At 33.8% G+C, this 14772-nt stretch overlaps 1 protein-coding gene across 1 annotated transcript; it reads left to right on the plus strand.

Annotated features, from left to right (window-relative positions):
* Nucleotides 1-11226: 11226 nt before the first annotated feature.
* On the plus strand, nucleotides 11227-12658 carry LOC129920952 (tigger transposable element-derived protein 6-like). The gene is made up of 3 exons (XM_056002524.1): nucleotides 11227-11638; nucleotides 11717-12336; nucleotides 12395-12658. The coding sequence occupies exons 1-3, from the start codon at nucleotides 11227-11229 to the stop codon at nucleotides 12488-12490; spliced, it is 1128 nt and encodes a 375-aa protein (XP_055858499.1). The 3' UTR covers nucleotides 12491-12658.
* Nucleotides 12659-14772: the final 2114 nt, after the last annotated feature.

Here is a 14772-nt window from a genome sequence, read left to right on the forward strand (position 1 = left end):
ATATAGTGACTTGATTAGTGAAATCGAATAGGGCAGAAAAAATGAACGGACTTAAATCTGAATATAAGAAGATTTAAAAATGATATCAGTTTAGTTGAAACGCAATTAAAAAGATACATATTTCTTCTAAAAATAGAGCCATTTATTTTTTACCGTTATTATTAACAGAGTTATGAGCCAAAACATGAGTGAGAGTACGTAAAAGTACGCTTTTTTCATAACTAATTAAGCTCGCAAAAACGAATAGCTCGATAAAAGATTTTAAAAAAGCTTTTTTCTAACTATTTAGACCCCAAGGAACATTCCTGCATCAAAAAATCTGGAGTGCAAGACACTTCGAGTAGTGTCGTGTTCAAACGACCCGTGAAAGGCGAAGTGCTCTTTTGCACGGGTGCCTATTGTTTCGCCTTTTTTACTTCGATTTCTGTTATTTCGTTTTTGACATAATTATTTTTGATTAGTTCGCCATCCTTTATTTGGGTTTTCGTTTACTTCGTATTTCGATCACTTCGCCCAACTTAAACTTTGCCTTGTGTCTTCTTGATTTTTATTTATTTCACATTTTCATAACAAGTCCAATGTGTTGTTTCGCCAAGGTTCATTTCGCTTTTAGTTTATTTTGGCATCTGGTAATTCCGTCTTCAGTTATGTGGATTGTTTTGGGTTTTGAAGACTTTTGGATTAAAGATAACCCAATCGTTATAATGTAAGAGATCTGTTACCTCTAATTGTAACGAATTCGTAGTTTTTTTCTTTTTTGGGCATTTTTAAAATTCACAGGCATTCAAAACGACGCGAATTATTCGCCACCATTTGTTTCGCCATTTTGTTGTGGATGTTAACAGCCTAAGGGCGTTAAATTTCGCGCGAATTTTAACGCCCTTAGGCTATTAACATCCACAAAAAAATGGGCGAAACAAATGGTGGCGAAATAATTAAAGTCCAAGTGAACTAAAGGCGACTTAATTCCAAAACTAAGTAATGAAAAAAGGAAGTAATCAATAACAAAATAAACCAAAAACGAAGTCATAAGAAAACGGAGTATAAGTTGGTCGAAATAAGGAAAAACGAAATAAATAAAATACTAAACAATAAAAATACGAAACAATAAAATAGCGAATCGACTTAGACGAAACAACCAAAAACCGAAATAAGAAAAGCGAAACAAACCATACCCCTTTTGCACTTATTATAGTAAATTGCTAAACTATTTTTTGAGTCCGCTCTGTTATATGCAATTCTGTGTGAAAAACTAACAAACTCATTTGGCTTAACCGTCTAGTTTGTGACAAAACAAAAATCATTTAGTCGCTCAAATCGACCGACGACGACTGAATAGTTTCTGCATGTGCGCTCGGTTTCATACAGTCCATTATGTTTTATTAAAGAAACCGAAAAGTTGGGAAACTAAAAGTAGCTATTGCGCGACTAGCCTTACGTTGCGTTTAGCGTAGGATTGACCATTATCAAAAAAGCAAACTCGTATCAATAACTTGAAAGAAATTAATGTTTATAATAGAACTTAAGTTTGATTTAAAACTTTTCTTAATCTAAAATAATTTATATTTTGAAATTATCCGCTATAAAAAAAAGAAATTAAAAACGAAACACATTTTATTTTTCATTTAACTTCTTTTAATTTTCAAAACACGGTATAAAAGAAAACTTTCTCAAATAACATTTTTATTATACAGCAGAAACCATAGAACTGAATTTTTGTTTTCTGTTGAAAAACAAAAAATCAATTTTGATTTTAATATTTCCTTTTCCCATTAATTCTTACACTTGACATTTGAATACGGACAAATTTATTATTATTATTATCATATCAAAATTAAACATACTTTATTTGTATTATCCTCAATAGTAACACTTCAAGCTTTAATATTTCAAACACTTAATTAAACTAATGGACCGTACTTATCATGTCAAAGTCAAATCATGGAATTGCCAACCAAATTAAGGACAAAAACATACAAAACACTATACAACCCACATTTATTCTATTTGCCTTAGAAAATATTTCTAGCCAAAATCACTTACCCAAACACACACGACCCTCACAACGACGAGGCGGAGGAGGCAGACACATTAAATCGGAAAGGATTAAAACCAAGGACACATTGATTTACGATCTCTTCCGACTGTCCATTATTCCTTGACACACATTTATCACATGTACACCCCTACACACACAGTACCTACATATTTGTATATTGAAGGAATGCTTTTGAATAGGAAATAGGATAAATACTGATTGCACTGATTGAGAGGGGTCTCGACTCGAACAGTTTGATTGGATTAATTAACCAACAAATATGATTTGATTTGTCCTTCGATTTTTGTTTAGCTACGACAAAATAACATCAATTATTGTCAATATGGTAACTACCTATACGTTAAAGAAAAAAAAAACTATTGTTGAAAAAGTTTTCATTCTGATTATGAGTGATTGCCTCTACAAGGTAACAATGAAAAGAAATAGATTGATGCTATCAAAATGGAGGTGTCGCGTGCAGGTTCCGGTCACCAAGTGCCAAGTTCTCCCATCTTCTATGTTTAAAATTATGCTAGCACAAAAATTACTAAGATGTAAGAGTGTACCAAGTTTTAAAGTTAGTTTTAAAATTGTATCAATTTGTACCTGGGCGAAAAGCTTTGGAGTTGAGGTCACTTGAACTTTAAAATTGCATTGATTTTTAAGGTTATTTGAAAAATTCTACTATCTATTACACTGGTTAACAAAATTCGAGTTCAGCACACCGAAAACCTTCAGAAAAGTATATTTTTGTTTCGGCAACAAAACCCTTGTAAACCAGTGTTATCTTTGGTTTATAAAATCAATCAATCACTAGTAGCCTCTCGAATTGTTAAGAATACGTTTTAAATTATCGCTGCCTATTAATGTGAAAAGCCTCTAACGTGTTCAAATAAGGTTGTGATTTTGCTCGGTTGTGATTAAAATGAAAGGGCATTATAATTTTTGTGTTTTTTGCTGACGACGTGGGCTTCATAGTCGAAGGTATCAACGTCACCTGAAAGGCTAGTTAGTCGGTTCAATATGACTCGAAAAACAGTTGACAACACCGTAGAAAAGGTAAGAGATTGCCTGACAGAATTTGTTTCCCATCTCTTAGGCTTCGATCATATAACAAGGAATGAAGTGTTAGAACGAAACCTTTCTAATTCCTAAAGGCCTTTTTGTCAATTAAGAAAATACAAAGGCCATCATTTTCTGTATATACAATAGAGCTCTAATTTCTTTTTTCAACTTTGGTCATATAGCCTATCTACACAAGATTCAGAATCTTTAAAAACCTTTTTTAACAGTGTGCTCCGATGGATATATAATAATATAATAGATATTTTAAGCCCTTTTGCTGCTACCAAATCAGATGCAACTTTCATACCAGAGTTTATAAATTATGAAAATAGTTTTTTTGTAAAAATAAAAAAAAAAACAAAAATTGAGTTTGGACTCATAAAGTCAGCAACATCTGCACTGGTACGATCCAGGAATTTTCAAAAGTTTTGGAAAGGGAGTTAGTCGCCGTCCATCGAAGCACCCCGGCTCACTTGAGCGCCGGCCGTTTCAAAGACACCCACTACCTAAAACGAAACAGAAACGAAAAACAATTTTAATATACAAGATCGCAGTGAGTTGCTTAATATTATAACAAATTAAAGAATACAAAAAACAGTTCACCCGAATCATCCCAGATCCAAAAATATTGGGACCGTAAAAAATTAAATATTTGTGTCGGTCCCTTATTTATTAAAAAAAAAACTTCTTTTTTTTGGCGTCTTAGGTTAATTTAATTACTGTTTCTAAAATATATGATAGATTCTGTACCACTTTGGCTAGCTTCCTTCACAGTCCAACTTGTTATGAACTCCATAAGCACAGATTCTCCTTTTATACAATTTTCATCATCTGACTTTTCAATAATATTATTATTGCTTCAAAGTTTAATCGATCGTTTTAAAGTGATCGAACAAAGTAAATAAGCACAAAGTACTTTTCATCTATAACACATATTTTTTTTTTAATTGAAAATTCATATCAAAATAAAGTGAAAGTGATAAAGGATTGTTCCTCAAGGGTCAGCGCGACGTACCAAAGTTTTGTAAATTTTCCTAGGAGTAGAACCAACCTCCAAAGAGCTCTCTAGGGGAAGGGAATAGGGAATCCTGGGACGTTTCTTTTCTGTCAGATTAACTACAGTGCCACAAAGGGTGTCCCAGTTGTTTTTTTTTTGACTGAAAGGAATCGTTTTTTGTCCCGTTATTTTTTTCTTAGTTTTTTTTTTTATTAATTTTTTGTTAATTTAAATTATGTTTCTAATTTTTCTTACTTGCTTAAAATTATTTACCATAAAAATAAAACTTGAATGACGCCCATGTGTTGGATGTGTTGTTTATGTTTCACAAAAATGAAACAATGAATTTTTGAAGAACATTTCAGGGGTGTGAATGGTTGCCGATCGTCAACGATGACGAGGACCTGATTCTGCTGGAACGACAACTTAATTGGGAGAATCCTAACTTAGCCGAAGGATTTTCATGGTTGGGTGGGTAAAGGCCACACTGCAATGACACCGGCGCAGTGCCCTTGGAGGTTGTGAACGTCCGTCCGAGTAAAATTTTGAGTTTTGTTTTCAGTAAACCGGCCTGATTTGTGTTTTTGGCTGCTAGTAACGTGAACTTCCGAGAACAAGATCCCCCCGACATCCGACTAGCTGACGCTGTGCATAGCAAGCAGGCCACGTTCTCGGGAGTAGACACCCTTCCCCTCTTTCACTGTGCTCCTCTTTCCTTTTCCAGATGTTCCTGCCACGATATCTTAGTTTCACTGCCTTATCGACTCATCCTTATCCACGCTCCCTCCTATCCTCTACACTAAACAGTAGTGTGTGATTTTTCGAAGAAAGTGATGTTTTAATTCTTGACAGTGATTTTCGTGTTTCTGTTCTAGATCTTGAATCATGTGGCTACGAAAACTGCACAAGCCAACAAATCCAGGCAAGTAGATTTATGTCGCTGGATTGTTGAAGTAATTAATGGAAAATTTAAACGTTATTTTAAATTTGTGAGTCAAGACTAATTCAACCAGTCACTGTCTGCAATTTAATAAAAGACTTTAAAGTAGCAGGTGCGCTTCTAAATGCATTTCGTGATCCAGTTACTGATAATGTCAACTCAGAATTTATATTTTAGTAACCAAAAAATAAATACGCCGTATTATTTATATGATTATGTTAATAGTTAACGATAACAATTTAAACAGGCTAACAGGCAAAGAATTTCATTTGCCAGAATAGATATTAATGGCATTGCTGATGTGACTGAAAATCGTGAAAAAATTAACTCTAGGTTCTTACCATATAAAACTTGTCAAATCTGCCGAGAACATCTACGAAATGGTCTTTACACAATAGAAATATTACAAGACATTGCCGTATTCAATCTTAACAATGTGCCTCCAATGTTTGGTTGTTAAGAGGTCGTATGCAGTCACGACCCGTTACAAAATGTTTATAACGAATTACCCCACATAAAAACATAACCTCGAAAAGAGCCAAAATTAAGTTTTTTGCATTTTATAACGGTAATATTTCAAAAACGAAGGAAAATTAAAATTTTTTGACTTTAGATTCGAGTTAAGCACATCAAAAACCTCTTGAAAAGTATATCTTTAATTTTGTTGACTAGTGTTTAAGGTCGTTTTCAATACAATTGTAGGCCCTGTCCGGATTATATCTAATAATGCGAAGAAGAGTGAATTGCTGAGTTGAGAAATGTATTTTTTATAAGTTTTTGATGAGTAGCAGAGTAGGTAGAGGTACTGATGTGTTGCAAAGTAAGTATATGGTTCAATTTTAGTAATCTTATTTAAAATCCAGAGCGGTTGTTTAGGTTAGGGTATGTGTGTAGATATGTTTACGGAGTAGAGCTGTAACTCTTTATTCATTTTATTTTTAATATTTTGGATGATAAATTTGACTTTATTTAGGTCTATGAATAAATAAATATGCACGAAAAAAATACATGACGCTAATCTCATAAACTAACAAGAGACTTGTAATTTTGTTTTTATGAAAATATGGGGCTTAAGTGTGGGTATGCTTACCCTACTGAAGACACATAAGTGCAAAATATACAACGTACAAATTAAAAACAATAAAGAAGAGAACTGATTTATATTCACCCCCTCTCCAGGAAGCCCCTAGTTGCACTCAAAACCCGTGACACCATATTTTAATAAACGAGTCCTCCACCTCTCCTAAAATGAAAAAAAAAAACACCTACACAAATGGAAAAGGAAGATACACCATTGCTTAAATTTTAATATACTTTCACGTTCCACCATAACAGAAAAGCAGAACACGAACTATACAGCCAGCCAACTTATGATTTATTAGACTCGAGTAATTGTCGCATTACAAAAAGATTACTCGCTTATACGTTTTTAAATAAAAGTCGAATTAATTTTACGTTTCATGCGCATACATATATATATTCTTGGGCATTAATTTTCACAAAAGGAAATTCATTGCCATACTTTATTAAAACCAAAAGGACTTTCTCTTCGCTGCCTATATTTTTTTTTTTTTAATTTTTTTTCTCGCTATATGAATATATGTGTGATTGTTTGTACAACTCAGTGATAATGACGACCAAAGGATAACTTTAATAGGCGTTGTATCCTACGAGTGAAAAAAAATGTTTTTTTTTCTTCTGTTACTCTCGTGAAAAGCTTTTTATCTGAAAGGATGTAAATCCTACTTAATCGTGTTTAAAAATGAAACGAAACCGAAACGCGTTTTTACAAGGGTAATAGGAATCAAAATAATGTATACAGCAAAAAACTGAAGCATAAAATAATCCCTTTGATAACATTGCTTTGTATAAGCTTAGAAAGGATATAAAAATGCTTTTATTTATGAAGTCTTGACACTTTTTCTTTCATTCTTTACGAGTCGTGAAGGGAATACAAGCATTAGCTTTGCTATCGATATGAAAAGGGTTGTTTTTTTTTTTAGCAAGGAAGTTGGTAGAGTGCTGTGGAAACTTTTCGTATAAACAAGCTTTATTTTTTAAACGAATATGCTTAAAATTACTACTTCCCTGAATTCTAAAACTTTGTTATCTCCACTTAGGAGCAAAAAAACGGAATGAAATAAATTATTAATATTAAAAACAAAAATTGCAATGGATAAAACAATATTTCTTCAAGTCTCATGATATCATTTAACCCTTTGCTTCCTAGTGGTTTCGCAGTGAAACCGGACTCTTAATGTTTTTTATCTTTTTTTCTAGTTGTTTTACGATAAAACCAAATGGATTTGTATACACCGTAATTAATTTCTTAACGGTAAAAAATAGTTTTTGTTGTTTAAAGTGCGTTGTAATTGCTAATTGGAGCACTTAGTTTGATCATTCGTGTCATCCCGAGTAAAAATAGAAATTGAATTTTTAAAGAAAAAAATCTTGAGCGCCTCAGCACCGCTGCACCACCGCCGTTTGCAGGAATTTTCGCCGCACCCACCGCCGCACCACGACTGCAGCACGTCCGCACTATTTCATTTTGAATGAAAAATTCGCCGCACCATTATACATAATTTTTGAATTTTGAAAAATAAAAAAAAACTACCGACGAGAGGGAGATTCGAACCCGAGCACTTTCAATTAGAAGTCCAACGCTTTAACCACTCGACCACCAAGTCATGTTTGCATGAGCTGGCAATTTGTTACTTAAGGCAAAATAACATTGAAGACTACTTAAACATTTGTATAAATAGTACGAGAATAGGATTTTTTTCATACAAAATGAAATAGTGCTGCAGTCGTGGTGCAGCGGCGTTGGTACAGCGAATTTTGTTCATATTTTTCATTTTTTCAAAATGAAATGGTGCAGACGTGCTGCAGCGGTGGTTTAGAAATTTTTGATCATAGTGCGGACGTGCTGCAGCGGTGGGGCGGCGGTTTAGAAATTTTTGATCACAGTGCGGACGTGCTGCAGCGGTGGTTCGGCGGTTTAGAAATTTATGATCATAGTGCGGACGTGCTGCAGCGTAGGTGCGGCGGTCAAAAAGTGCTGCGGACGTGGTGCAGCGGTGGTGCGGCGGAATTCCATTTTTACTCGGGATGTGGAGTGATTTTTATCAGGCTGCGAATATATATCATTAATTTGATGGTTTTTGAGAAAAACAAGTAATTAAATTAAGTATTGTTGTTCTCTTTTTGTTATAAAAAATAAAGTTTGTGGAAATACATGTTATGTAAACCATTTTGTTCTTTTTCGTCGGCTACAGAAGAAAAAGTGGAAAAAAGAAAAAGGTCTTCGGTGCAACCCTACCTCCTAAAAAGGAGTTCAAATGGTGCATTTGTCTCCATCTTCGGAGAAATTGAAGCTGTAAGTGACCCTCAAATATTTTTGTAGTATTTGAAAATAACTTCATAACAAGTGGAAGAGCTCTTAATCCTTGCTGGCCCTCACATAAGCAAAGATTTTTTAAAACGTGAACCAATATGCCCTAAATTGCGTTTGGTTTAGAATAACATTTCTAAGATATTCATAATAACCACTTTATGCAAGAGAATTTAAAGAAATTATAAGAACTTTGCTATTATCTCGTGGATGACCAAAAATGGCTCTTATATTGACAAGACTTTTTGGCTTAAGCATCTGAAATTAATTGAAGCTGGTATTGAAAGAATTGTAGAGAAAGTAGATGCATTATTGCGTGTTTCTGTGAAGGAACATTGTTCTGGTGGATTGTCTTTGCTGTTTTACTAGATCGATTCTACCGAACACACTGAGAGGAATGTTAATTCTAATCGAAATGGAATAATTATGCTTTGGCTATAAATTTCAACATATAATTAGTAACGCATGGCAGACTGCATATTACAAGCACTGTCGCGTTTAACCATGAGAACTTTGTTGGTCAATCGGAATACAGCAATTATATTGATTAGCGTTTCTGAAATATGCTTTCCAGTATAATTGTCTTCAAGTGCACTTGCTGCCAATAGAACTTTTTGTCTTTTCGTTGCTTGAATGAAATGAACTGTGCAACTCAGTAAAGAACAAGTCTTCGCAGGATTACTTCATATGTCTGTAGTAAGGCTGACCCATTCAGCCTTTTCCAAAAGAAGTATGACTATTTCTTTTACCTTAAAATACGTCGCTGGCATTAAAGTCGTTATGAAGTATTTTTCAGACTTTTTTCTATGGAGTGCCAGAGTCAACTAATTTGAGCCTTCGAAATGCTCAAATGGTTCAATATTTGTCGTGGTCTGATTTTTTTTTTCAAACACTTTTAAGAGACACAGCTTTTTTACATATTTTCCAAATTGCTTTATAGCTGTTTTTAGAAAAATATTCCCAGATAGGATTTTTGCCCAAAGTTTTCATCATGTAAATATATACCTATGTACAAATATAAAGAACAAAACAAAATAAAAATACACAAATCGCCCAAAAAAGTTCTATATTTTACTTTTACTCGATTTAAGACCGGATAAATAATTATAAGTAGAGTGGGTCACAGCTTAATTGATCCAGCGAATCTAAAAACATTAAAATCTCTGTACAGCCAAACTCGAAAAAGATACCGTCGATATTAAAATAACATGTTACATCTTAATGTGTCTTCTATAAATATGGCACTTTACATCCGATGCATTTAACCAAAGATACTACACTTTTTCGGAATTAACAGCAAAATTCAATGTTACAGCTCAATCGATGCACTTTTAAAAAAAAAGGTAAAATAACTTCAAAATTAACATTTATTAGTCAAAAAATTAACAAATTAATATCTTGTATGATAACCCTTGTTATCTATCACAGCTTTCAACCTTTTTGGCATTGGTTGGTTTCTTGGGTAATCTTTTTCCACTCCTCCAGAATAACTTTTTTTAGATCATTTTTGTTGGATATTTGGTGCTTCCTTATGTTTCTGTCTAACAATGCCCATGCCAACAGATTCTCAATCACGTTCATGTCAGGTGATTGTGCTGGCGGTTGCATCAAATGGGGGCAGTTCCATATAAGCCAAGACTGCCAATACCTGCTTTGTGCTTCGGATCGTTGTCTTGGTAAAAACGAAAATTAGTACGTACGCCCAACTTCTCCGGGCTTTGGATCAGATTCTTTTTCAAAATGGTCAACACGAGCAGCGGACATACAGACCCAAACCATTACGCTGCCGCCTCCGTGCTTCACTGTAGGCTTGATGTTTTCTTTCTTGGGCTCTGTATTAGGTTTTCGCCACTCGTCGGAGAAAATTACGGTATTCCAAAAGTTAAAGTCCTTAGAAACATGCTCCTTGGCGAAGCTGAGACGACTCTTTTGATTTTTCTTATTGATGAGAGGTTTTTTTCGAGCTACTCGACCATGAAAATCCTGGTTCTGAAGCACGCGGCGTATTGTTTGGGCACTGCAAGACTTACCCATTTCCTCAGCCACCTGAGAAGCTATCTTTGGAGCCGATAACATTGGGTTTTGCTGCACTTTTCGAATAATAGAGCGTTCATCTGCTGGAGTGAATATTTTATTCGGCGCACTTTTCCCTTTGTCTTCCATGCGGTTCTCACGCACAAATCTATTTATATGCTGCACTGTTGCAGGACTCATGTTGACAGCTTCAGCAATTTTCCGCCTTGAAAGTCCTTTTTGAAAATGGTTTATGACGAGTTTTCGCTGCTCAAATGTTGTTCGCGGACCCATTTTAAATTATTAATGTTGCAAGGGAAATATTATCTAAAACTAACAAAAAAACTTATCCCGAAAATAAAAAGGACAATACAGTAAAGCCCGGATAAGTGCCTCTCGCTTAAGTACCTTTGTTTCTTTAGAACCAAAATTCTAAGGATTTTTTCATATAAAACTCATCTTTTAAGTGCCTTTCGCTAAACTACCTTTCCCGCTTAATTACCTCCTATTTTGAATACTTATAATTGAATTTACCTGCAAAAAATTCTTTTAAGTACACATTTGAAACCAGTTGCAACAATAAAAAAAACTTCGTCTGCATTGTGTTTCCTACTTTAAAATTCGAAAATAAAAAGTAGTAGCTTTGATCTACTACAATGGTGGAGACTAACTAGGTACATAATTTAAACTGTCAAAGTAATTTTTGGTTTGTTGTGATGTGAAGATAAAACTGTTAATGTCGTTTGTTTTCATTTTCATTTAAAAATTGTTGTGTTTGAAAAATGTCTGGAAAAGGAAGAAAACTGACTAGCCTTTCAATTAAACAAAAATTACAGATCCTACGCCTGGTTGAAGCCAAATTGAAATCGAGAAAGGAAATTGCTGAACAATTTAAGTGCGATGTGTCCACAATTAATAGAGTGGCGAGAAATAAGACAAAATTGGAAGAAGCTGCACAAACTAACCAAAATTCTAAAAGGAAACGTTTGCGAATTAGTTCTAATGAAAAAGTAGAAACTGCTCTCACTCAATGGTTTAATCAAATGCGATCTCAAAATGCAATTATTAGTGGTATTCAGCTAATGAGCAAAGCCAAAGAGTTTGCTTTAAAATTAAATGAAGACTTTAAGCCAACAAGCGGTTTGCTATGGCTTTGGAAACGCAGGGAAAATATTAAGTATAAGAAAATCCAAGGTGAGCTAATTGACGCAGATACTGTAGGAGCTGATCTGTACTAACAAGAAGTTCTACCGAACCTGATTTCCGAATAAGAACAATGCAATATCTTTAATGCCGACGAAAGCGGCCTTTGTTTCAGAGCCTTACCAAATGGTACATTGACAAAAAAAGGTAGCACCCCAACAGGTGGAAAAATTGATAAAGGTCGACTAACCCTGCTGTTTCTCTGCAATGCCGATGGAACATTCAAAAAAGTAATTGCCATCGGAAAACCTAAAAATCCAAGGTGCTTCAAAGGAAAAACTATTCCACTTCCTTATTATTCCCAAAATAAAGCATGGATGACATCTTCTTTGTGGAGTAAATTGATAAAAGAATTTGATAATGAAATGATTCGACAGAAGAGAAAGGTTTTATTGTTCGTGGACAACGCAGCATGTCACAAGGTCGACAACTTAGAAATTGAAAATGTTAAAATTGAATTCTTGCCAGCAAATACCACTTCGATCTTACAGCCTCTCGACCAAGGTATAATTCATTGTTTCAAAGCCTATTACCGTCAAATTATAGTGCGGAAGCAATTACTGGCAATCGAGAATGGTCTTACAATTAAACAGTTTTCCAAGTCAATCACAATTCTCAGAGCACAAATGTACATCAAACGAGCTTGGTGGCTTGTGAAACCCGATACGATTTCAAACTGTTATCAAAAGGTAAGTCCTTTGTCCATGAATTGATCATATTTACCTTAATTTTTTTTTATTTTCGTAGGCTGGCTTCCTTCCTGGTGAAAACAGTGAACCTGAAGTCGAAGAAATATGGGACGTACCAATAGAACCAACAATATTTGAAGAGTATGTCCAATAAGATAATAACCTCCAATATTATGGACTTTTATCGGAAGAAGAAATAATAGCTGACATTAATAATGAAAATCAAGAAGAAGAGGAAGATATTGATAATTATGAAGAAGAGTTGGAACCTCCAAGTTTTACAGAAGCTTTAAAAGCGTTGACGGTTATACGAAAATTTATTGAGCATAACAACATTGATGATGACGAAACCGAGCGCCTTGAAGAAAAAATGTTCAAATACAGATTTCAAAACACAACACAAACAAAAATGACTGATTATTTTCTTTTGTAAATCCACTTCCGCTTTAAAAATATTGATATTAATCAATTTATGAAATGTTTTTTTTAATTTTTATTTACATCATTAAATGATTTTAGTTATAAAATGTGTTTTTTTTTTCATTTTTTCAAAAAATATAGAGATAAGTGCCTATGAGCACTTAAGCGGGTTCCTATAAGTGCCTTGCCCGCTTAAGTGCCTGCCAAAACGGGGCATTTAAACTTCGGCCTAAAATAGCCGAAGCTTTGGTCGGACACTAATAAATAATTATTATTTTGCACATAGCCCAAAACGCATTGGTGCAAGCTTAAGATGAAAACCAACAACATTTTGGGTTTATCTTCCACTCGTTGGCTTTCATTAGAAAACGTAACAAATCGACTGTTGGAGAAGCGTTAAAGTTTCTAGATTTTTTAATTTAGAGGCTTTTGAAAACCAAAATGTTGCTTACATATCTTATTCCTTAATGAAATCCAAAATTATTTCCTATATTAAAAGTACAAAACAAAGCGAGTTTACCCAAATTCAGTTGCTACATCAAGCAAGATTTGTTAGTACAAATCAATCCTTAAAACACATATTCATATAAGACTTTATACGATAAGAGCATTGTTAGTTTTGAAGATTCTGCCCTATAAATGATACTTTCTGGTATGTACTTTGGCATTCAGTTTAAACAGCATATTAATTATAATTCAAATGTTTTTTGTCGAAGGCAATTTAGTTGGTGTTAAAAATAATTATTTATTAACGTTTTAACATGAATTATGCACCCAAACGAAATTGAAATTGTCAATAACAAAAATTACAACTAAATTATGCACTTAGATGTGAGCCAAATTGTAAACGGTAGTTTGATGTAATTATTACCAATTTTGGAAGAATTTCGACATTCATTTGAAAATCTGGTGTACGCAATATACAATGGAGGTTCTTTTTAGGCAATTATGATTTTGTTAAGAAATACCATCCATGACTCTTTAGGGTTCACAACACAACAAACTTTTGTGTTTTGGTCAAAAGCCAAAAACTGATATTGAAACGACGGATTCAAAAAGGATTTGGCTGTTAATGAGTAGAAAGCAAAATGACTATTCCCAAAGCAGATATTATCTTAAAGCAGCCACAGATTTTGTTTTTTTTTTTTGGGACTCCTTTTCAGCATAAGAATCTTCATGTTATATGTACTCTGTTGTTGTTTGCAGTGTTCGGTTGCACACAATTTTTACACAGCACTTTAATACAAATGTCAGTCCTTGAAGTAGAGATAGTGAAGTGACCTATGTGATTGAAAAAATAAATATTATCAAGAGGCCTAGATGGCGGTTATCATCATAACAAAACAGTGGTATAAAAGGCCATTGTTTTTCGTGTTGAAAAATGTGCATATTTTTGGAGATTTCTTTCTTAGCAGTTTCTTTGAAAATTATATTTTTTATTTTGCTATAGCGTATGTCAGTAGTTCTGGGATGAATTCCATATATGAAAACATACACCCATAACTTATTAAGAACTTTCTAAATGTATAATACCTATTTATATAAATGTTTAATTTAGAAACGAGAGCTCCTTCTCTTTTAATAGTTCCTGCAAGTTTCATGGAATTAGTTAAAGGTATCTATCTTATTTCTTATTTGTTATGCGTGCTACACTATTTTCTCAATTTAGCCTTCCATCTTCTCTAGCGAAAATTAAAACATATTCATGGCAAAATATTATTTAGTTTTCAAGTTGATAGTACCTACATATAAACGGATAAAGCGACCCACAGGCATAATATAGAGTGTTTCATACACCATATAATATCTCACGAAGGTTTTTACAAAGTCACGTACATATAGGTAGAACATTAAATGTATATCCCTAATATTCCACCATCTCAACAGAATTAATTAAATATTTACGTGGTTTATGAGACTCATATATGGTGGGGATTTCAGTCTGACTTAGCTAAGCTTCTTAGCACATAAATTATAAACTCCACCGTGAAACTGGGGTAAATGCATACACTGGAA

Source organism: Episyrphus balteatus, chromosome 1 (assembly GCF_945859705.1).
Source record: "Episyrphus balteatus chromosome 1, idEpiBalt1.1, whole genome shotgun sequence".
NCBI lineage: Eukaryota > Metazoa > Arthropoda > Insecta > Diptera > Syrphidae > Episyrphus > Episyrphus balteatus.

Excerpts from the sequence above, each read along its gene's own strand:
- LOC129920952 (XM_056002524.1), top strand. The coding sequence starts at position 11,227 with ATGTCTGGAAAAGGAAGAAAACTGACTAGCCTTTCAATTAAACAAAAA. Across the intron at positions 11,639-11,716 it reads TAAGTATAAGAAAATCCAAG|AACAATGCAATATCTTTAAT; the intron begins GTGAGCTAATTG and ends TTTCCGAATAAG. Across the intron at positions 12,337-12,394 it reads TTTCAAACTGTTATCAAAAG|GCTGGCTTCCTTCCTGGTGA; the intron begins GTAAGTCCTTTG and ends TTATTTTCGTAG.